General features: G+C 42.7%; 1 protein-coding gene across 10 annotated transcripts in view; it reads right to left on the reverse strand.

The window, feature by feature from the left end:
• Positions 1 to 24,348, reverse strand: part of LOC136448383 (heterogeneous nuclear ribonucleoprotein D0-like) — a 46,148-nt gene that overhangs the window by 2,554 nt on the left and 19,246 nt on the right. For 5 of the 10 annotated variants that reach the window (XR_010757872.1, XR_010757871.1, XM_066447819.1 and 2 more), the window contains exons 2-7: positions 16,242 to 16,303; positions 14,696 to 14,823; positions 3,393 to 3,554; positions 1,892 to 2,050; positions 965 to 1,052; positions 241 to 408 (exon numbers count right to left, since the gene is read on the reverse strand). Coding sequence is in view for 7 of the 10 variants with exons in the window: in XM_066447819.1 (XP_066303916.1) it covers positions 241 to 408; positions 965 to 1,052; positions 1,892 to 2,050; positions 3,393 to 3,554; positions 14,696 to 14,823; positions 16,242 to 16,303 (767 nt within the window). In the remaining 3 variants the exon portion in view is untranslated. The remainder of the gene's footprint in view (positions 1 to 240; positions 409 to 964; positions 1,053 to 1,891; positions 2,051 to 3,392; positions 3,555 to 14,695; positions 14,824 to 16,241; positions 16,304 to 24,348) is intronic. The other 5 variants (XR_010757873.1, XM_066447818.1, XM_066447814.1 and 2 more) reach the window with 2 other exon arrangements.

Here is a 24,348-nt window from a genome sequence, read left to right on the forward strand (position 1 = left end):
AGTACAGAATAGAGTCGATTACAGAGGAACTTCTATCAACTAAAAACACATCAAAAGCACACAAGAAAAGTTGCATTCTCCCTTCGTGCAACCATCAATGAAATTCCTCAGGGAAGATTTTCTTTCAGAATCTCTTCATCTTTCTCTTCTTCAAGAATGACATCTCCAAATCCCTTCAGATTTCACAGACAGTTGCATCATTAAGGAGATCATTGTCCATTCCCCATCATCTATACTCACCGTATCCACCGTAGTTGGGATAGTAGTCATAGTAGCTTCCATAACCGCCGGCATACCCATAGCCCTGGCCATAGTTGCTACCTCCGTAGCCACCATAGCCCTGGCCGTAGGCCTGGTATGGGTACCCATAGCCGTATCCGCTCTGCTGTTGGCCCCAGCTGTTTCCGCCTGAAAGTAAAAAAAAAAATTTGGTCAGAAAGAAGTAGTAGTAGTAGTATCCAGTATTTGATTATACTGCTGCCGGGGTCCCTGACACAGGGGTGGGCAGCAGTCGGCTAGAGAGAAATAACAATTAAGACAGACAAAATTTTGAAACATGTGCTCATTTGCATACATGCCCCTATCGTTTTAAAGTTCACAATTTGATTCATGACATGTTGTTAACTTGTTCACCCTGTTCTTAGTTCTTATTTGATTAAGTTATGGTGATCTGCTGCAATTTCATAATATCACATAAATATTGCAATGTTTGTGCGGATTTATTTCCAACAGAGTTGTTTCAATTCTTAACAAAATAATATCACGACGAAACCTTTCTTTAAAAATGCTAAGCTTAGCATCAGTTTACATTTACTGTCGTGTATCAAACACAAATAGTTATCTGATAAATGCACACTAAGCAATTACTTCGTCACAAGAAGGCTACTAGTTTAATCAGAGAGGTTGAGGATGATAGAAGAGATAGATGGAAAAAGAAAAAACTTATGAAATCTCGCAAATTTACCCTGCGCACCTCTGTAGCCATATCCACCACCTCCGCCCCACTGGTTCTTGGTGTTGTCCTGCATGGGGGTGGCTTTCTTCACCTCACACTGCAAATTAAGTGAAAAAAACAACAACATGGTTTATGCAACATTCAATATCTTACCTTACAACTTCCTTTCCACTGGGTGCTACCACTGAGCGACAAAAAACAGATCGGTCAACCAATTTCATAGATAAAGAACTAAGTTTTCCATGTTTTGTTGTCTTTAAAATCATACTTTTATATCATGCAACATATTTCAACCAATGACGGATATAATTGAATTTCATATACAAAGAAGTTTCCTGTGTTTTGTTGACTTTTAATCATACTTTAACATAATACGACATATTTCGATTCTAAAACCAAGGGTCATAAAAATTTAATTTTTGTTGCTCAACAGTCACTCAGGGATTGCCATTTAGTGAAAATGGTGGTTTAAGAACTAAAATAGATGTGTCACTGATGTAGGCAACCTTCATCTCCAATGTGACAAGTCTGACCAAGGACATAAATGTATAAACATTCCCTGCAGGGATGATACACAGATATTCCGAACTCACGGTGCTTGTCATTTCAAGAGTAAAAAATCCACTATTAAACTAAAACCGTTTGAACTTCTGAGATGCAAAACATTATGTCCCCAGTATTTCTTCTTTCCATTTCTTAAACGCTATCATTTCAAAACAACAGCAAAAAGGCAAAAATCATATGACGTTGTAACAAGGGCCACATTCTTTGCAATGTTCTATTGTCCTTGGTCAGCTATCATAGTAGAGACAAACATTGCCCACAGCATGCCTGATTTTACAGCTGTCCACGTGTTAGGAGAAGCTGCTACCAGCACATCACCTACACATAATCACCCCAACTTCCCTTCCCGTAAGCAAGCATTGCGAGCATTACCGTAACTTCGGACATCTCAGTGCCGACCTGGTGTGAGCCCAGGGTGTGCCACTGTGTCTGGGTGATGGTGTCCACGATCTTCTCCGAGTCAAATGTGATGAAGCAGAACCCGCGGTACTTCTGGGTGTTCTTGTCCTTGGGGCGGACTAGCTCCTTGATCTGGCGAAACATTCCGCAACGTCGGTAAATTAGTGATCGCGTACGTGCAACAGCGGGACCGTTACAAACAATGAAGAGACAAGACAGTTGCATTTCAGATGGGACTGAACGTGCTCCACTACAATTATCAGCAATCTCTGGCCGCAGATATGAATTAATGCTGGAATACAATACAGTTTATCAATATAAGCATATCTGAAGAATGATAGAGGTACATATCATACATAGATACAATTATGCTTATTGGATCAGCATGTGCAAGTCTACTTTGCCTACAGTGTGTTATCAAACTGGAAGGAAACCACCAAGGTATTAAAAGGAAGCTACATTCCTTCACCTAATTGAAAACAGATAAAAACTGATAGAGAAAAATCATAAGAGTTTTTTGATTTCTGGGAAAGATAAAGTTGGCACACCATGCTGGATGTTACCAGCACCTGGAGTCGGGCGGCTGGATCAGGTGCGACTTTTCCTCCCTTCCCTGGGCACCTGATGGAGAGGGGATAACACATCAGCACCTGATGCCCAGCGAGTACCGCCGCTTCTCTAAGGACTCGCTCACGATATTAGACAGCTTACAGCAACTCACTAAGGACCCCACAAGGGCAGATCCTGCCTGTCTCAACGAGATGACAACTGCTCCACAGAGTTCTTTGCATTTTTTTTTAGGTGCCATCTTTGTTGCCATGACAACACTGTGATAAGGTCTTGTTGCCAAGACAACGTCTCATTTCCTCCATTGAACTGCATGTGGCACTTTTAACTTAACGTTGTAATAAGATGACTTGGCTATCGTCAATGTCAACAAATAGAATAAAAACTGGAAGGATTTTTTCAGTATTACTCTGGCAGTTCAGGTGGAATCCATTATCAAAAAGAGATAAGTCCCCAAACTTGCTTCTACTATACTGTTTGGATAAAAAAATAATTTCATTTTACTATGAAAGAAGTATTTGCAGAGATGATACTTTTATAACCATTGTGAAACAGCTGACCATATAATCATCAGGCAGTCGTTTGTGCCACTTGTGGGGTCCTGTCCTTGTTAGCCAAATGAGCAGCCTCTTGCAAACAAGTCCAAACTTACGTTTAAAACTTTGTCTGTTGCACCATTTATATTCACAAGAAACAAGTGCTTCAGATGCAACTCCAAAATACAAAGTATTACACAGCAACATGCCATGATACTCTTGTGCTGATGGGTGACCAAATAACAAAACAGCAAACCAAAACTGTGAATGCTACGAACAGAACTTAATTCAAGTGAACAAAACACTTTTAATAAACTACAAGCCAATGCTGTTACCAACTGCTGTGTACAGTTAGTTTCGTTCTGTCTTACCTCTCCAAACTTAGAGAAATAGGCTTTCAGGTCCTCGTCAGGGTAGTCTGGGTTCAGGCCCCCAACAAAGATCTTCTTGATGGGTTCCTTGCCTCCACGTGCCTTTGCAATCTTAGGGTCGATGTTCCTTCCGTCCAGGGTATGGACCGCCTTTGCCAGGACCTGGGGAATACAAGGAAATAAATGTTAAGGAACCAACCCAATCAATAACGTTTTGTGGCCTATCAATATTTATAACCAGAACTGCGTACCAAGTTTGCCAGGTTCTTCAGTGTTTCCCCTAGAACTATAAATGTAATCTAACCATATCTAGAAGCTACAGTGTATAACAGATATTGGAGCGAGTGCATTAGTTGCACAATCATTCCTCAAACATTTACATGTTCATTCCAAAGCGATCGATAATGAAGGATCAGCATATAGGATTTTTCCAAGCAGCACTGCCATGACCTTTAACTTGGGTATGGTTAAGTAGAAAGAATCAATTTTGAAAAGCAGTGGTTAAGAGTATGTGGAGGACTGTAGGATTGGTTAGGGACTACCTCAAGTGTCTTCTCTATTTTGTCTACAAAGGTGGACAAACTTCTCATGCAAATGAAGACAATTTACAATTTCCAAACCATGTATAATTCCAAACATAAATGCCTTGACCTTTATGCACAGACTATGACAAAACACTTGTGACCGAAGGGCTTTCCCTAGCCTAGTCTGTAAGGGGTCCCACTGCCAGTACAGAGATCCGTCCCACCAAATATAAACTTGCTCACATACTATGAAGCTTCCCAGAGGAAATCAAACCACCGTCATGCCAATCTTCACTGACCACCCAGCCAATATCTGCGGATGTTCACATTGACAATGTATTGAGAACGGACCCATGGCCGTGACACCTCGGGGCAACTACGGGCAGTGTATCCCCAGAAAGGGGAGCCTTGCATTCGTTCCGCAAGCTCGCTGCTGAATAATATGTGCTCCTCCAGTGAGCACTAGCCTTTCCACCATCTTTCAGGAATTAAAAGGGCCGCAGAAAGATCAATACATCAATATTTCTGTAAATCAACTGTATTCATGTGATTCCTTTTGTAGACAGGACTGGAGCTTGATGAGGAGCAGCTCAAAGCTCGGGAGAGACACCGCCGAGCTGTGATCAAAGTACGCCCACCAAAACAGCTTATCTTCTAAGAACCCAGGAGGAAAACGGAGGGATGTGTAGGGTACAACGCTAGGTTTTGAATGAATTACTCTTCCTTTCCAATTTCCCTGCTCATTTTTCTCGGGGCAAGGGTCAAGTCGAGGCAGAGCGGGTCGTTTACACAGTTTATTGAACCATCCTTCATACAGCTTACGCAATTAGTCGGAGGGTTTCTCCTTCATCCAGGTGTATCTTCAAGCTAAAATTCTAGTCAGCACTTCTTAAAGGGAGGTCTGAATGCTCTTCAGTAAGGCACAGGCAGGCTTTTTTGACTTCCCGTAATTCGTTGGTACAGCCGTCTTATTCACGCAATTCAAAGCGAGGTGACCAAATTTCGCGTAAATGCCTTCCTTGAATTAAGTGAATATGTTGCAGTAGGTTCCGAAAATAGTTCCATCAAGTTGGTAGAAAATAGGACATTGGAGTTTTCTTTTGGCACAACCAGTAATGTCGTAACTACTTAGGCTACTTATAGCAGCGAGAACCTGCTTTTCATAGAGGTCTAGCTTATTTTGAGTGACAGGTATCTGGTTTTCATAGACAGGCCGTTCACTTCTGGAGGTTGTCCAGTGTCTCTGGTGACCTCATGACCTGGCTCTCCAGCTGGCTTGCTACTCCTCAATTCAAACTTATTTATCAACTTCAAGGCTTGGCAATCTAGGACAAATCTGGCTGCCAACCAAAATTGCAGGTGTTTCCAATCTCGGGTGTGTAAAAACACGTGGTCAACTGTCTGGACCAGAGAGACACATTTCTTTACCTAATTTGAAAAGGAGAGCGTGATTTGGCACCTCAGAGGCTGGCAATCTAACCTTCAATAACCTATGTGTTACCTCAGAAAACAATGGTACAGATCGAGCTAGGAGTCTTTCAACAGCTATGCTATTCAACTCTCTACAGGTAGCAAATGATCATGCCACTAAATACACATTTGTTAACTGTTTCAAGATATCCTGGGAGTTAACCCATCATTCTATACTATTGACTTCTCAATCACTGTATATCTTGGGACTTTGGCTGTGGTTTTATTTTCCTGCTACCTCTCCATTGCAAATTCATCACACTGTGAATATTATGTCACCTTTACATGAATGCTGTATTACAGAATTGTTTCAACCATGATTTAAAACGAACAGCAAAATCTCATTTTCCCTCCTACCGCAAAATAAAACTACTTGCAAATGTAAATCAATTTACAGTACCAAGCAGAGCATAACCCCCATTGATGCAAAAGTTGAATGTTTTTCCCCCACTGCTGATCTGGTGAAATTTTTCTGTTGCATGTTGACATATACGGATAAACCATTTGCAAATTTACACAAAGGTTGTTTTTAAATCATAGATAATAAATGAAACCTTGGAGGGCTGTTTCTTTCCTTCAACTTGGCAAGTGAAAGGAATTTTCCATTACTTTCCCTCTCCACAGCCTCTGGTAGCCAGTCCTTCAAAGCTCTCGACTCTGCAATGTATCATGTATCATCCACTAAAACCGTGCCTGTATCTCTGGATCATAGTATTTCCACAAACCACTTTAATGATGGGGTACGGCGGTGTCTGGATGGCACCCCCAGCATCAGTACCGCCGCTGACAAATTGTGATGGCTGACGTCTCCATAATCTCCCTCCATTTAGGAGGTGGTGGCGCAGGCAATTGCGGGGATGTCTGCACGCGTGGAAGCTCGGGCGCGGCCAAATCGCGCCGTCTAACTGACGCTGTTGTGATGGATTGCCGGGGATTTGCCTCTGCCTGTAAGAGCTCTCCGCTCTCAAGAATTCAGATCTGAGATTCATAATCCTGCCAGAGAGTGCTATAGAAGGGCAGGGAGAGTTTTGGAGGGATGAAGGGACTATCAATCTGGTTCACCTTGGTGCTGATGCTGACCTTCAGAGAAGGTGCTTTGCGGAGATGATTCACAAGATTTACATCTGCAAAGTCGAGCTTAGTTCCACCTCGGAACAGTGCCGCTTCGATTCCAAAAAGCCCAAAGTCGTTTCGGGCAGTCACACTCACTACAGGGGTTCGTTTAAATCAGGAAAGAGGGGCGCTGCACCCTCTTGTTTCGGCCCAGTGCCCCCTTGTCGAATTCAGATTTTAGCTTAATATCCAGCATACAGCCTCAACTCAGATTGATTCTTCCATAAATATATAGAAGTCACTCCCTCGCCTGTGTGTGCTCCCTCTTATTAAATTTTTCTAGAAAAACCCCTGTACTAAATTCCTTGAGTACACAATCATAATCAGTATGACTATGAGACTTAACAGCCCAGAATTGAGGTGCTCAAAAATTTGTTTTTCCCTAGAACTGTCGTAGAGTGGACCACCAAGTACTGTAGGGGCATCCTCATTTTTTACATAGCATTAACCTTTACCAACCTATTGGTTACAGAGTTAGACAGCAGGGAGAAGGTTAAACAATGCTTACACTTAGATGTGCAAAGGTTAGGTGTGACAGGTCGTCCAGTGTAATATGACAAGCTGATGCTGTCCTGTGTGCCTGTAAGCTGGTGTGCTACACTGAAAGGGGTTATACCGGCTATACAGATACAGAGTAATGCCTTCAAATACAGATTATATGAAAGACTACAGAATATGCCGCCACTGTTGTCTCTAACGTTTTCACCATTTCCCGAGGAAAGTTGCCACCTCTGACTCCACAGGAGGTGATGACGAATTTGCCTGGAATATTTTATTTGACAAACTGGTGTTCCTGTCAACATCCTGATAATAAATAGTGCACAGGGAACCTGTGGGGAGCTATGATGATGACTTTTGTAAGGCTGCTGAACAGATGTGCTTGCTACACTTGGCCAGATTCTTCGCTGACATGGCTATACTGTAGTCGTGGTGAACATGAACTTGGAAGATGCAAATCACTTTGTCATTATACTGTACATATTAGAACATATTCGCTCAGGTTTCATGTTTGCAGTTCGCTTACTTGAATTCATCACCCCGATAGCATGTAATCTGATTAGCGTTTGTGGTGGAAAAAAGACCGAGCATATCGTTTGAGTTTAGACTATTTCACGGTGAGAAGTAACAGCAAAAACCGTCGCAAATATTCAATGATTTACAGTGCACACACTGGTTGGGATCCGAGGCATTTCAAACAAGTGTACCCAGTGTTTTTGTGATGACACTCTCAGCTGTTGTTGTTATACCTTCAACCACACCTGTAATTTCCCCCATATTTGGAACAGCGCCTAGCTACTGTATCAACAAGATGGAACGTTGTTGGTGTGCAACACATACAAAAAAACGGTGCTGCCAAACAGGACTCTCTAACCAGATCGATATGTACTTCCTGATTCTCAAGTAGATGGGGTTGTATACTGCCCGGTCTACAGACCAACCAAAGAGATCAACAGCTACCACCACTAATGAAAGCAGGGTGGCACCGTAGTAATCAATGAGAAAATGTAAAAGGTAAACGCCACGAGTCAGCCGTTTCGATCTCGGCTTAATAAGGGTTGGACGATGCTGATCTTTTGGTGCGAGATGCAACATGCTCTTACCGGGCCAAATCAATATGTAATGATTTTTTCCCCCCTCGGTCCAAACAATGAGTAATTACGAATTTGACCTCCCCTTCCAAGAAAAGTGGACTCTTCCAGCGCCAAATCCGCTCCTGATGAGGGAGAAATTAATGCTTTCTGTGCCAACGAGCTCTGATTTGTCAACGTACAATGTAGGTGTTGATTGGATTTAAGTGAAGGCCAGATAGATTTCATTCATTAGTTGATTGACAATTCTGGATGGAGTGACATGTTATAGACATACATCACAGCAAAAACATTTTACATACATGCAGCCAGTTTTCCATCATTGTAGCATAACTTTGAACTATGAAATCTGTCCTTATTGGAAAAGAATCCTGGAAGATCAGGTTATGATGAAAATTTCTCATGACAACTTGTCACTTTGTTAATACAGGTGTTATTTTGACGTTCTCGCTACTCTCACGGATGCAAATTCTTATTCCGTGTTGTCGCAAAATCTCCAGACGCCCTAATCCCAGCGGAAATTCCCAGGCGTGACAAACTGTTAATTTTCCCCACCATTTGCCACCTCCAGTGCAGTAAGTCACATCTAATTTTGTATTTATAACCTGGGCAAGGGCTCCCCGGGTGCACGCAGGTGTTACGCGGTGCGGCGGACCCAAGGTGGTCGTTACGAGCCTTACCGTGGGATGTAGCCGGGTGTCAGCGCTACGGGAACCATTACGGCGGGTCAGCGAGACCAGGGCGGCGCAAATCTTCGGGTTGCCAGGAGCAGTTACACTCCCAATGGACCAGTAAAGCTAACTTCCATCAGCGTTCTAAGGATTGTCAAACAAGTGTTGCTGTCCAAGGGCTGCCTACACATATCAACACAGGCATGACTTGTACTTTTGTGCACCCATAATCGGAGCTGTGCCCCTATGTTTTGACTGTTTGTGCACCGATGCACCTCTATATTTGTGTAGAGTTACGTACGTCATGGTACTATTGTACAGTTGTATACAGCATATTCTTCTACATTCAAATGTCAGAAAAAATATCAACTTTGCTTGGCTATAGAATTTCAGATCCAAGTTTTGAAGGGGCAGTAAGGTGTGTAAGTATATTTTGCTGATTTTCTATTTAAGACATATTACATACAAAAATTTTCTGTGCACCTTAATTTTCAAATTAGGTACACCAGTGCACCTATTCCGAAAAATGAATTTTTAGCCTTGCACATTGTGCGCATGCACTATGTCTACAACAGGGAGGGAAATTTTTCGCTTAGAGGATTGGGACTTCCATAACTGGAAGATTTAGACATTTCACTTAGACAAAATAATCAAGAGTCAATCAAAATGGACAGGCGCATTATCCGGCCTGCCTTTTCGTAGCATCACTTCTCTAGAAGTCATTACCACTGGCTTTGTTCAGCTGATTGGTTCGGAGACGGGTCCTGCGGAGTTGAATGTGCAGCGATTTCGCTGTCTCAATCCATTTCAGTTCCGTCACAAATCTAATCACTTGGAAGGGGGCGGACCAAAAATTGAGACAAACGCTTGTAGTGCCGTTCAAGGTAGGGACCTGCTGGGAAAGATCATGGGCGTGTAGATGAAACTAGGGAGAATGTGAAAAAAAATGTATATGAAAAACTAAACTGCAAAAACCCCCTACACCCCACTATGACCTCTTTTGCACCATGAGTCTTGTTCGTTCAGACTGTTGTAGTGCCTAATGGAACACGGCAGCAAGTTTCCTTGCTGTTTCTGTACACTTAGCATGGTACATTTTTTTTACAGGGAGCGGTTGCTAGCCCTTCCCCTTTTAACGTGTTTAAAGCACCTCCTCAAACACAGGACCCCCATTTTGCGTCCCTTCTGAAAGACAGATGCAGCCCCAACCGTGATGCCCTTTCTAGGACCAATGTCCCAGTTACCAACTTATTGGAACCAGGAGCTCAACTGTGACGCTGCTACAAGTTGAGCTACAGGGACATCACCCCTCCCCTCCAGCCTCATACCCTACCTGTCTCAGTTCCCAGTTTTAACAACTACTGTCCACTTGACAAGCCAGCCCTAGAGGACCCCTAGCTTCCCCAACATGGCCCTACAGGATGGGAGATAGCTAAGCTGCCTGGGGGTTGGCGAAGGGAGGCACAGTCGTAATTAACCCACTGCATGATGACCGAAAGGCCAAGGTGGGATATAAAGTAACCAATTACATTCAGATCGATTTTTGGTAAATACCGACAATAGCCTATCAACACAATACCCTGAAGATGTTCATAAACAAGACATATATCTCACTCCCAGTAAAACAAAATCTTGCAGGAGGAAGGCTACGCTATCAAGGGAGGCCTCAGTCGATCTTAACTGTATCTAAAAAATGGCACTTGATGTTCAAACGGTAACTATGGCAACATGACGTGCATACTCAACCACTTCATCTGTGTCATCGTTGGTGTCTTGCTGTTTCCGGGGAAGAAAACTGGAGACATATCTTGTTTGGTAAATGGTTGCAAAAAGCATATCTAAACAAGCCGCTAGGGGGCCCAAAATCTAATCATTTCCAGGTCTCAGCAAGACCAGTCCACATACCAAATATCAAGACAATCCATCCAGGCCTTCTCGAGTTATGCTGTTCATCCACATCCACACACACATACAAATGCTACCGAAAATTACTTTCTGGTGCAGCTACCTCAAAGTGGCTTGAAGGATCTCTCCTAATATCGAAAGTCCTCAAGCTTGTAGCCAGCTCTCAAGGCTATAAATTTGATCAAGAAGTGACTGATCGAATAACTTGAAACATTTTCCACATGCATTACGAGGTGTTACTAACATAAAGTGGATTAAGGCTATGGATTACTGTGACAATGAAAGTATGATTGAATAGTTAATAAGGAAGGTAGGGGTGTATATAGTAATCAAGTGGATTTATTGTGAAATATTGCCTCCAGAACTTTCATAACAGGGCAATATAAAGCACAATTACTGGAGGAGGGTGAAAGATGGCTGTTTCATATTAAGTCACCTTATCACATTGGAATTCAGGCTATATAATATACAGGCAAGATTTGACCCAGATGTGCCATTCAAAAGAAATAAAAAAAGCACTGAGTCAATAGATAAGGTCACCTGCTTTTCATTGAATCCAATTCATTTGATCTTAGCTTGTGGTATCTGGGTAGTTTTTAGGACATGCTTTCAGCTTTATGGGGTGGAAAATAACTATCTCCTGCCCAAGTCAGGTGACATATGGCCTAAATATGCTTAGGTGTCCTGAAAACTGCTTTCGGGCTTGGGGGAGGGGGATTCCATATATATGTCCGAAACACAAATTTTCTTTAACCTTTAACCAGCTCAAGTAGCTGTTTGGTACCAAATTTGTATTGGTTACAGGGTTAGGAAGCAGGTAGAAGGTTAACATTCATGGTTTCATCTTTCTGGGTACCCCTTTTCAAGTTAGTGATTCAATTCTGGCAACATTTTTTTGGGACCAGCACCGTGAGGTGTAGCCAAAAACAAATCCCCCTGGGAATGCATATGTGGACTCTAGCATTCAGGTGTAGATTACAAGCATGTAAATACATACGAAGAAAACACCACTGCCCTGTTTTTAGTTCATAATCTAATCTGACATGTAGGTCAGTGTGTTATGTGAAATGGATAAGCGTCTAGCATTCTTAATCCATCTGGGGGCTATTATACACAGAAAGTTGGCAGAAATCATAAAGAAAATATTCAATGGGAAAACTATTCCGGTTAGTTAGGCTAACTTGATCTTATCTTTAGGCGATAACGATAAATTCTGTGCTGTCGAAATTTGCCTATTTCACAGTAAAATTCCAAACCCAGTTAGACACACTGGTAAGATTGCTATAGCACATTTTGGCACAAAGATCTAACTGTAACAGTATCTACTGAATTCCAGCACAGCCAGTACTAGGGGAGGTCAGTGACATTAGTCCGGTAACATATCTGATCCCGGCACGATTCCTCTTCCCGGACAGCAACATTTTTCATTCGTGATGAAGAACTTGGGGACTATTACTTACTGCCGCGGCGCTCTAGTCCGCTTCTGCCCTAAGCCATCCACATCCATTATGGAAGCAATACTGTCCTCGAGCAAAGGATCTCATTTTCATAGCAGCCTTGTTAATCCTTTCTCGATAACTACGGCGGGACCGTAGCAATCACAACAACAGGCATCATCCCGATAGGCTTTCCGCCATACATCTTCCCATTTTCAATTTGGGGCGACCGTTAAGAGACGGAAATAAACCTGGTTTTATTCCTTTACAGTGTAAATTGTGATATCATTCCGAGTATTCCGGGAGGAGCCTTGTACTCGCACACAGGTGATTTCCCTCCATTTGCGCATGCCGGATGAATATGACTCCCAATGAGAGCGCTACAAAACTGTCTCCATTAACCTGGAAGACGGGCGGGTGTAAAGAAGAACTTTTCCGCTTTGCCGTGCCGTCCGGGCGCTATAAATCATCTGTTCATACCGGCTATATGAATCGCAGCTCTGCGAAACTGTCGTAATTCCTGTCAGCCCGTTTGCCCTTCAAAGCACCTCCTTCATATGTTAACTTTTATTGCGCCCAATACCTTGCCCTGCCGCCACCTCGCTGTCTTATCATTCATTTTCCTGCATATTTGTCCATGCGTCTCCCCAGAGCTGGCACGTTTCGAACAGGTCATTAGGCAAGGAAGGTTGCCATCACCGAACACGCAGCCTTTTAAGAGTTCGTCTTTCGGACCTGATCCTCTGAAGTAAGATGCATTTCCCTTCTCACATCAAAGGGACAAGAAAGCTCTTCCACGGGCCGGACACAAGCGAAGATTGATCACAAAGGCAGGCACTATCATAACTTACCCTCCGCGCAGACAGTCTGGCTGTTTTATGTGGAAGATTTGTGTGGTTTGCGCTTTTCTCTGAGAGTATTTTTCAAACCTACATTATACCGTAGCCTGGGGGTGTTGCAGCAATCTACACATCTATCTTTGCCTGAACACGTTAGATAACGTACAACGGAGAACACACCAATGAACTTACTGCCACCGCGGCCCTCTATCTACCGTTCGCATCTCGCTTGTCCCCTTCTTGTGGAAAGGTAAGCAGGATTTGATGGATTAATTATCAAGGGAAATCAGCCCAGCTTTCATCTTATCTATCCTGACAAATTCACCTGCTGAAATGAACCTTGTTATGGACACAGGATGGAGAATATTTACTACCAGCCAGCACTGTTGGTTTGGGCGTCTGGAAATCCTATGTGAGCAACCGGGTTGGTGCCTATGCAAACAGCATTTTCTTTTCGCAATTTTTTCTTTTAGGCATGCGAGTTTTGAATTTATATCATTCTAGGCTCCGATTATCTCCAATGTCACTTTCATGCAAAATAGTCTGTTTTCTGTCCTACGTTATATCAGGACTTGAATGTTTCTCATAGGATGTGTTGTTACATAGGTCGTCAAACTCGGCTACTGTGCCATTATATGGACTGTGCAACTCAAGCCAGTCAGAACTCTCGCCTATGTTTTACGCAAATATTCAAATGCTTATTGTTTCTCTTTCAACAGGTGCCAGGCTATTCTGCAGGGAAGTGATCAAAGGAGCAAACAAAGCTAAAACAGGATGGCTACCATTCAAGTTTGACCAGTGTACAGTGAACATTATCTAACATGTATTTGGACAGCCCTGGACACAATCTTGGATGGAAACTAAATCGTTTTAACCTGTATGCCCCTGAACGATTGTAACTATAATTCATGTCTTTTGCTGACGTGTGGTTGCTATGTGTACTTTCACACTTCTTTCTTCCTGGCCACAGCTTCTACTTGACACGTCTATCTGTAATGGCCATCTATTTGGAAAAGCTGATAGCCCTTGAGCCAAGACTTTGAGCTGCTTTTTGTGCAGAGTCTGCTTAGTAATTGATGACCTTGCAACACTTGACCACTCCTCCATTAGTCTCCTGTCACGTTCAGAACACTCCACTGTCTTTTCAGAATGAGTACCGCTCGCTACACCTGCATGCAAAGCTGGCGGTAGTCACGGTAACACTTAGGAAAGATCAGCAGTGGCCTGGTTGCCTTGGCTTCTAGCTGGTACGATTTGTCTTGTCAATATCTCAAGTACATAGAACACCTACGCTTTGTTACTGTTGGGGTACTAGCTCTGTACGGTCTCCTGTCATGTTTAGAACACAAAGGAAAGATCAACAGTGGTTTGGTTGCCTGGGCTTCTGGTGTACTCCGACTTGTCAATATCTCAAGTACATGGAACACCTACGCTTTGCACTTTTGAGGTTAAGATAAATCCGTATTGTTCTGATAACTCTTCAAGGGATTGCAGTATCTCTTTGAACATGTCCATAATGTTCTGTAACTTGATTCTTTTTTTTTAAGGTGGATGCTAATGGCAAGTTAATCCATCTTTTCGTGCCATAGACAATTCTTTTCCAATTTGCCAACTTGTCTTCACAACTCTGTACTTCATAAGTGCCTCCCACTTTACCCACCCTCTCCAATGTGTGATCTTTGTGTTGTTACACACAAATGATTGACTGTAAAACCCATACATAAAAACAAAAGGAAACCAAAAGGGAGACACCCACCTTCTCCACACTCTCCGCCTTGGAAAAGAGGATGAATCCGAAGCCGCGTGACCTTCCCGTGACAGGGTCGATCTTGATCGTGCAGTCTTCGATTTCACCGTACTGTGTGAAGTAGTCCTTCAGGTCCTCTGTTGATCGCAAGAAAAAAAGCGCCAGACAGTTAGTCTATAGATCGAAGATACAATGTAAAAAAACATTCCTTAACTTTTCCATTTTTATTTTCTATTCAATGTAGCAAATCTCCTAAGAGGACAGTCTGATTTACCGCAAATCTGCCACTGGCCAGTTGACATGAGGCATCTGATTCAATTATTGGCAAATGAAATGATCCAATCAAATAAAACCACTGGGTCCAATTCTGTTATGTACAGATAAAGGTTCAACAGAAATCACATTGAGAACAAGTGCTCTGTCTAACTGCTGAATTGTTTCAAACAAAAAAACATGTCCTTTCCCTCCTACCGCTAAAAGTAAGTCCCTGCGAACTTACAACGATTCACGGTATCTCAAAAATAATTAATACAGAGGAAGTTAGGCATTTCCTGCCGGTCAGGCCTTCCCATCCCGCGAACTACAGTTCAACTTGATCACAGCTGCGGCTAATCCCACTAAAGGGAGAAGGTAGCGTAATTGTAGGCGGGAAAGCCGCTGCGATCTGTCTTCTCTTTAATCACAAGGCAGTACCCTCTCTCAAGGAAGGCCAACACTGTCTTGAAGAGGATAACAGTGTCGTCTGTGGTGCCGGGCCAAAGCAATTGATCTGACTGGAATGAAATTCCACTGGCCTGATTCCCCTTGTGGCGGGGCTGTGATTAACAGACAGTATTGATCAGCGCTCAATCTAATCAAGACTGTTGGGAGACCCTTCTTGGAGGGAGCAACAAAGTTACCTGCTCTAATCACAAGTCCACACGGCGCCAATCAATCTATAAATCCCATTCTCCGATCCAAACCGCTGCTAGTCTGTTAAACTGACTACGAGGGACTGTGCGTAAGCCGCAGTACTTGTGACAGTTTGGTTTGCGTGGAAGCCAAAAGGCGACAATTCTATCTTATCTGTCTTATCAAATGAATCACTTCTGTCTGTATCATCTCTCAAATTAGAATATTTTGTCAACTCATTAGGGCCCTTTTCCACTGGATGGGGACCATTGACTGACTGACTGTTAAGTGAAAATATGGATTTGTATGACGTATGACTTTAAAAATTGAACGGAAAAGTATGATTTAAATATATTTGAACTGCTAATGACATTTTTGGTCCTTAACAGTTGTTCAACGGTCGGCTCCTCAGTGGTAAGGGAGTATAAGCTGGTTCACAATTGTAACTGCGCATGCACAGCAAGATGCATTGTGGGTGATATGCCAACAGTTAAGGCCCCTTACATGTAAACAGTTCTTGTCGTGCTTACTTCATTTCCACACATTTTGTTTATGCCTCAGGGGCCTTCAACTTCAACAGACTATCTACGGTGCTCATGAGCAGTTTAATTTGTGAACAGCCTTATTACACGAGATGTCATTAACGAGGAAAACAGGTACTCACTCTCTGTTGTTTCCCAGCTCAGGCCGCCCACGAACATTTTCCTGCAGAGATCAGAGGGAATGCTGCGTTAGGAGCAGCGACACCAAGGATAAGACTTCACATGCAACATGCTACCATACATTGTACATTTACTGTATGGTCTTATGCTGAAGCACTGCTTAGCAGAAAACATGTTTAAGTTACAAACCAACAAATACATTTTAGTCAACATTTTGCCTTTCTTTTTTTTGCTAGACACAGAGGATAAGGCTTTACATACAACATGCTACCATGTGTTAACCGTATGGTCTTATGGCAAATTAGTGTTCAAAATTGTTATGAAAAAATATTGAAAAACACACAAAACATGCATCAGTTTTGAGAACCAACAAATAAATCTTCATCTACATTTTAAATTGTTAGCAGTGAATAACAGCTAGCTGGATACTGTTGCAAGTTCTTAGACAGGAAGGGCTTTCAAGATATTGTATCACATATTCATGTGAACATACAACATGCACTACCATGCTTTGATCATAACATCGCCACAATCACGGCTCATAGACACAGTAAAGCTACTGGACACGTTTCAGTGCAGCACTTCATATGCCAAAGCACAGTGGGGCTTTTCGCGCTAAGTGAACGGACTCAGTCTGCAAAATGAAAACATCACCACGGGATGATTGCGTGGAGAAGTAAATTTACCAACTTTATTGGAAATTCTATAAAAGTTAGATGTAGCGGCTGTAAAAATGTGTGAGGAGGAGATTGGGGCTGTTTCTCTGTTTGTGGGCAATGAACCGTGCATATCCATTCCGAGTCTGACACATAGGCACATTCCTGGCGCAATGCATCTTCAAACTTTTCCCTCCCACGAGATGCCTGGTGCTTTGGGAGACAAATAACTCTGGTTCTATTGAGTGTGGGCAAGTCTGTGTGTGTCTAAAAAACAGGTAAAGAAGACAACCTCAGGCTGAGGAAAGCATGGCCCTTTTTCGATGGCTGGTACTAGTGGTAGTGCAATGGCACCTTGCCATGGCTCATGTTTTTCAGTCAAGAACATCGCTACTTTATTTGTGTTGGGTTCTTTATTACTTGCTTGTGCTTTAAGATTCCCCATACACGAGATCGCCGGCTTTATGTCCATATCCAAAAGGACCAATGCATCCCCTCACACCATGCTCAAGCAGGGCTTGAACCTCTGTCGATCCACAGAATACAAACACAAATATTTCCTCTTCTACCCGCCGTATGCATGACACCAAAGTCTAGCCTCTAAATGCAGCACCTTGATAGATAACCCAAGACTCTTGACCCTACTTTGCCGCGAGGGTTTCGCTTTAATGAGCTTCACACTCTTGACTGGGTGCTCTTTCAGATGGCTGATTAGGGGCAATAGAAATGGGTCCAGGTGGGGTGTTTTAAAACGTGAGAAATGGCACATTAGCCGCCGTACTCAGCCTAATTCTTCATCAGAAAAGGGGGCGCCGCTCGCTCGCAACACGGCTTTGCCTTTGTAACGACTGTCAAACAGAATGTCCAAAGGACTAGATCTCGCTTGTGCAGTCTTACTCAAGGTGTCGAGCGATACCACGGAAGGCTGGAGCAATTTTCTCGCAGACACGGTAGACACACGCACGCACATGATGACCGCATTAAGATTTCACTTAGCTTAAACCCAACTCTTCGCAGTAATGGATAACTCCCTTTATCAACTGTTGCTGGCGTGTAAATGTGTCCAGAGTAATTGATGGCGTACATATCGCTTTAAAAATACGGCCCCCCTACTAGTACTATTTCTCATATCTTGCGAGGACTCGAGAGCTTTATTTCATGGGCTGTATCGCATAGCCTACTCCCTACATTAGATGATTCCCCCTATTCACATTAGCAGAATTTATAACCTTATTTGCACTGTAATCTATGTATGACCAGTAACTAGGAAAAGATTGCCAGGGGTTGAGCTTTTAAGTAATCACAAACTGGGTGGAGATTTATGAGGAAATGCCCGTTCGGCCTGTTATGCTATGATCATCATTCAATGGAGGCCATAAGATATAAACCAGCTTCACCCTTTGCATCCTAATACCCCTCCATAATGCCTATCAATTCTACGAAAATGGAAGAAAATCCCTCGAGCAAACATTTCAACGACTGCCTAGAGCTCTCCTTAAGGGTCCCTCTTTTACGATCTTTTAATGCCTTCCAATACAGAAACACAGTCTGGGCTATCATAATCCCTTCAATCTAATGATAAAAAATACCCTCTGGGAAGAAAACTTTCTTAATCCTTACTTCACTGAGAGCAATTAGATGTGAAGTAGATTGTGTTCGTAGCTAAACCATTCCTTTACACTTGGCTGCATTCCATAATCTTTCCTTCTCATATATAACCAAATACCTAGTCTTGTCTGTTCTTCAATTTGAAAGTTATAACCGAGATAATGTTTGACGGAAAGCAACACCAAAACGAGTACAACAGCTGCCTGGAATTCAGCACCATGGGCAGCACTCAAAGTCAGATTGACAGTGATCCTTTACTAATGGTACTCCCACCTTTAGTAGAGCTCCCCTGCACACACAGGTATGAAACAGTGCGGACGTAACTGTAAGACAACCCTGACGTGTGCTGTAATTCACCTGGATTACGTCTTCATAAGCAGTTTAGAAATGAGAAACATAACCCTGGCCTCCTGGCACAGTGGGGGATCAGGACACATCTGCATAAGAAGATTTATACGATAGGCTCTCAATCTTTGGCCTTTCCACTAGCCTGACACCTAATCCATAGCCATAACCTAACAAAGACTTCGAGTTCCTTAAAAGCAAGGATGACCTATTGCTCCTGGCAAACCTATTTCTGGGAAATATATCTAGGCGAAAATCTTAATGGCTCGCACGTGTGGATTTTAAGCCGAAATTCGTACCAAGCTTAGATTACACTTGTGCGAAAATTACATGAGAAAGCAACCATTGAATAAATATTGACCTGCTAATATGTCTAATGCAGGAAATTTAGAAGCTTTTCATTACAGCAAAATGCATTTGCCTACTTGAAGCCTGCTAAAATACAATGGCTGCCTAAATAGTTCAAGTTAAAAGATGCACTCAAAAGTGTAAACCGACTTTGTTGCTCTGCGAAATAGCAGAAAGCTAAGTACGTATCGCAAACACTTGGCAGTTGCTCAGTGTCATAACATTAGCATTAGCATACCTACACTACATAGAACCTTGAATATGAAGGGTCACGACCCTGCTACATTCCCATTAGACCACCACAAATGCGTGGTACAGTTGCAGAGAACTTTAATTGGTCTCCGAGTGTCTACCAAGGCCAAGGCCAATCCGCAAAACCTTGACACGTCTCAACTTGTATCTCACCTTAGTCTCAAAAAGGTTTCAAACTGTCTTCTGCATTAAAGCACTTTGCTCGAACTGATCGATGCATACACCACAGAGTGGTAGCTTGGTACACAGCAAGTAGCAAGGGACCAATTAGATCTTCCAAAACTCCAGCTATCGCTTTACAGGGACGTAACGCTGATTAAAAGCAGCTCTGATTGGTAACCGGAGCTGGTGGTCTTGTTAACGGCGGACAGAACCCGGTGCGTGGGTAGGACGTTCTGAAACATTACCTATTCGCGAGTAACCAAGGCCACTTAAACAGTCCCTAGGGTACAATAATACTAGCAAATCAAAGCCAACCATTATCGCTACAATCACTGAGAGACAAAGGAACTTCTCTTTGATAAATGGAGGCTCCCAGGGAACTAAGTCCTTCCTGACATCTTCTTAAGAAATATTAATGCGTCCCTTTGACTCAGGGCTGCAGATTTGTATGTCAGGGCCCTCGGGAACCAGCGTTCTTCTGACCTTTGGGAATGATTTACGAGCGGGTGGGGGGCCGATAATGGGAACGTGACGCACAGTAGAACTTAGAGGAAACACGACGCATCTTCAACCGCCAGCAAGGCCAACAATATTCCTCTATATCATCCTCTGCAGGAGCAAGAAATATCAGCACGCACGGCCACAGCTTAATCAACAATGGCGGACATCAGTCATTGGGGTTGTTACAGTGAGCTCATGGGTCCCTGTAGACTCATGGTACATATTTCTTTACAAAAGACAACTGCTAGCATTGTCTTCAAGACAATAAATCTCGAGTTGCATTATCTATGACCATTCAAACCAACCAGCTAGACAATCTATCCTAGAATTGCATTTGTACACTCTTGTACAAACGAAAATATGGAAGCTGCCATGTACAATTACTCATTAAGGGCATCTTTTCAGATGTTTCAGTTGGACTTCTTGTTGTCATATTTTGGTTTCACCACGACAACAAGGATCTGATAAACGCTAGATACTGTATACACAAACCATATCCTTCACCAACAGGGAAAAATTAACTACAAATAAACTTTGCTACATCCTAAAACATCATGATGTGTCAACAAAATATTCTGACTATAACTAACCAAGACGTATGATGTCGTCTGCTTGGTGGAGCGTAATGGCAGACACACTTGTCACTGAGAGTCCCATTGCAGTGCTAGCGCCACCAACCCAACCGTACTGCCATTTCCTATTGCGCTCTGGTAAAGGCAAATGGGATCTCACGGTTGGGCACCACTGTGATTGCCACCAATATTTCTACCTTTGCGTTATTGGGAGGTAAGGCTGACATGGGGCGCAAGTGGTTAACACTGTGCCTTGTTTTGACCCTCACCATGCTATGGCTCAAACTGCTATTTTAACTCAACTCTCAAGGCTTCAGTCATCACGTTTTGAGGTTAACTAATACATTGTATATTCTCAACATTTTGTTCTGAAGTACCTATTAGCTGTTTTATTGAACATTTTTTAATGTTTTGTTAAGCTTGACTGATGGTTTTTAAACTAGACACATAAAAATGCTTCATTATCGGATTTTTATCCCCTCTTGTGTACAGGTCTTAGTGCAAGGAAATATCCAAATGAAGTGGGGGTTTTTCCAAAGATTTCAAACACATAGCAGAATATGGCCAATTTTTAATCATAGGTGAATACGAACTGCAGGCTAAACAGTTTTATCCCTGCGTAGCATCTAGACTGCTAGAAGCAAGAAAGCTGTCTCTTTGATTGAGCCGTCTATCTACTTGGAAAAATCCCATTGTCACAGTTATAGCCAAGGGTGAGGCCTGACAAAACGGCATTATTCAGCCGCACTCCACACAATTCCGTCCCAGGCTTCTATTTGTCTTGCCATGACCACTAATCTTTCCGCCGTGTCGAAACCGGTTTCACCGCCACCGCCATGACAGGGACGCAAACACCTATAGGCACCACCATCCATCATGCAAGGACTCACATGGTGAACGCTTATGGTACGTGTACATGTGGCCATTATCGGCAATAAAACAAACAATACTTCATACAGGGACAGGACTGTTACATGCCTGTTACATCCAGTTATTTCCTTCAAAGAGATGAAAAGTGAAAAACTCAGGAAAAATTGAGATGATAATGGACGAAAAAGAGGCCACATAGATATTTTATGGTTATCAACAATGCTAAATCGTTTATGCTTTCACTTTCTATTCTTTTCTTTGTTGAAAAATCAGAGACAGAAAATCTCAATGTTTTCTGACACTTCTATCAAAAAGTTGGCAGCAGTACAAGCGAATAAAATACATTTTTCTTTCTATCAAAAATTCAGTCAATAGTTCATACGCCCTCAAACGCACGCTTAGCCAACTGTAACGAAAGCTCTTTCACAAGGTGCTAAAATTCTCCTGTGATGTCACCTCTTCACCTGAGGAAAACAGGCGTACATTTTTCATGAGACTTCACCCTCTCTGTTGTCACTATTGCATGTCACGTCGGTGGGCTATTACCACATGGCTAAATCACTGTATTCCTTTGTGACACCCTTGCTCTTAACATTAGTGCCCTTGGCAGTTGGCACTTTGTTAGAAGTTGAACTAAAGTGGCATGGAGTGGCATCAATGCACCACGGGCTACCGTGACTTCAAAAGTCAACTGAATCTTACAACAGTGTCGATGCCCTCTTTTTACATGCAACCTTTGGATTCCCAATTTGTAACAGGATCGAAACTTGCCACATAGGTTCAACATTATTAGAATTCTTGGCCACTGCTTTAAGACCATTATCCATCAGTGCTTTCAATAATCAATCTTTCAATGTTAAGTTACTTTGCACTAGTCTTCCCTGTTATGTTTTTATATTAGGCAGAATAGGCATTGTGCCAGATATAACACTGGGAAGAAAAGTGTAAGGCTTTTCTGATGGTTGATATTGCTGGAACAATTCTAGACTTTTCTAAAAGTAGTACATGCCATCATTTGGCTTTGATGTTTGAAGAGATGATCTTTTCTACGTGTTGAGAAATACAAGTTTGGGTGGACAGCTATCTTTTAAATCCCAGAGAGGACGTTTCATCAATCATTTGTCAGAATCTAAGCTTTATTCCGCCCTCCTATCTCTAATCGCTGCTTCTTTTCTGGTTTTCCAAGCTTCAGAAAAAGATTAAATCTTCCTCCTTAAACTGCCTTCCATCAGTATCTGTCAAGTTGGCTATCTCTTTGCTCCTATTGCTGGGGAGAAGCAGCTGAAGAATTTAAGTGTGCTTTGACATTATACAATCTACACTAATTCCTCTTATCTAGTACAGGTTGCACCGTATCAAGTTCTCTTTGCATGTTGATAAGTCCAAAAGCAGCAATCGCTCCCTTGGTATCGGAGTCCTTGCAAACATTATACGGGATATCATAGTTTTCAGCCATATCTTTCAGTCAATCTTTATTCCTTACTTCAACAAGTTCTCCGAAACTTAATCGTGTCCATGTTCCATGACTAAAGAAGATATCAAATCTTCCAACAAAAAAACAGCCCTTGATTACGTTCCGTCTGAAATCAGCTCTCGAACAAAGCCCTGCAAATTTCCTGTCTGACCTGTGACATGGATAGGGCTTGTACCGCTAACCGCGTTATCTGTATGTTTCCTTGTTGACCAACAGGGTACCGGCCTTCTAATGGAATTACTTCAGGCTATAGCAGCGGGAACTAATCGTTTTGGCTGGAGCGGACGGTTGCGTAGTTTCTCCTGGCGCGGGCAGGGTAATCTCCGCCATCTCGCTCAAAGGCAGGACATCGGCCAATTTCCATAGTTCATCATTCCGCAGCGAAATTTGGTTCCTGTCTTCAGCTTGAGGGGGGTGGGGGGCTTGCTATCTAGAGCGGTTATCTCTTACTGGCTGTTTTCTCCGGACCTCCCAGGTGTTCAGCTTTGATTACACGTCTGCGGCAATTGGACTTTCCCCCGGCCTAAATAGAACACACACTCGCTGCAAATTGGATAATACTAGGGGCCTGCGATGGTTAGGGGGATGTTGAATAAGTCAATGCTATCGCCAAGCAAACTTCAAAGTGATTACCGTTCGGCTGCGTACCTCCCATTTTCTGGGGTTAGAACACAGAGAGAACCTGACCTACTGCATTGTTAATAGTCTCTCACAGGGTATGGATTTTGCCATCTTAGCACTGATCAATGGTTGTACCACAGTGGCCCAAGGATAGAAGATGTTATAATCATTAATTGTGCACTGTGTTAACCTTAAACTCTGAGAATTGGCTCCAAAAATGTGCCGCATGAGCAAGTTACTTTACTTTTTCGAGTATTCTTTCTGCCGAAAGAGTAAAACCTTGTCCATCGCTTGCACTTTGACCGAGGGGTGGGAGGGGGCAGAATTACCATCATTACTTCATCACATGTCCATGTCCTGCCCCGCAAGACAGACTACTCGAGACCAAATTGAGACAAGAGCAATTTCCCATCCTTGAATCATTCATGGCGGGACAGCACTCCGGCAAGGCAATTTTCAGGGTTTTTAAATCACAAGCACCACTGCAGGAGCCTATCTTTCAATTACCATAATTGGCAAAGAGTGCCCAGGTACTGGTGGCTTCTTAGTATATCTTGTCAGGCACCAGGTGCACATGTCATCCCCCACTGCCTCCTAAACTAACTTCTTCAATCCACTGCCGTATGCTTCATCAGAAGTTAGACTTATCACATCTTTTTCTTATGCTGGTACATGCTGGCCATTCATTTTATAAAACAAA

The sequence above is a fragment of the Branchiostoma lanceolatum genome, chromosome 14 (assembly GCF_035083965.1).
Source record: "Branchiostoma lanceolatum isolate klBraLanc5 chromosome 14, klBraLanc5.hap2, whole genome shotgun sequence".
NCBI classification, from domain to species: domain Eukaryota; kingdom Metazoa; phylum Chordata; class Leptocardii; order Amphioxiformes; family Branchiostomatidae; genus Branchiostoma; species Branchiostoma lanceolatum.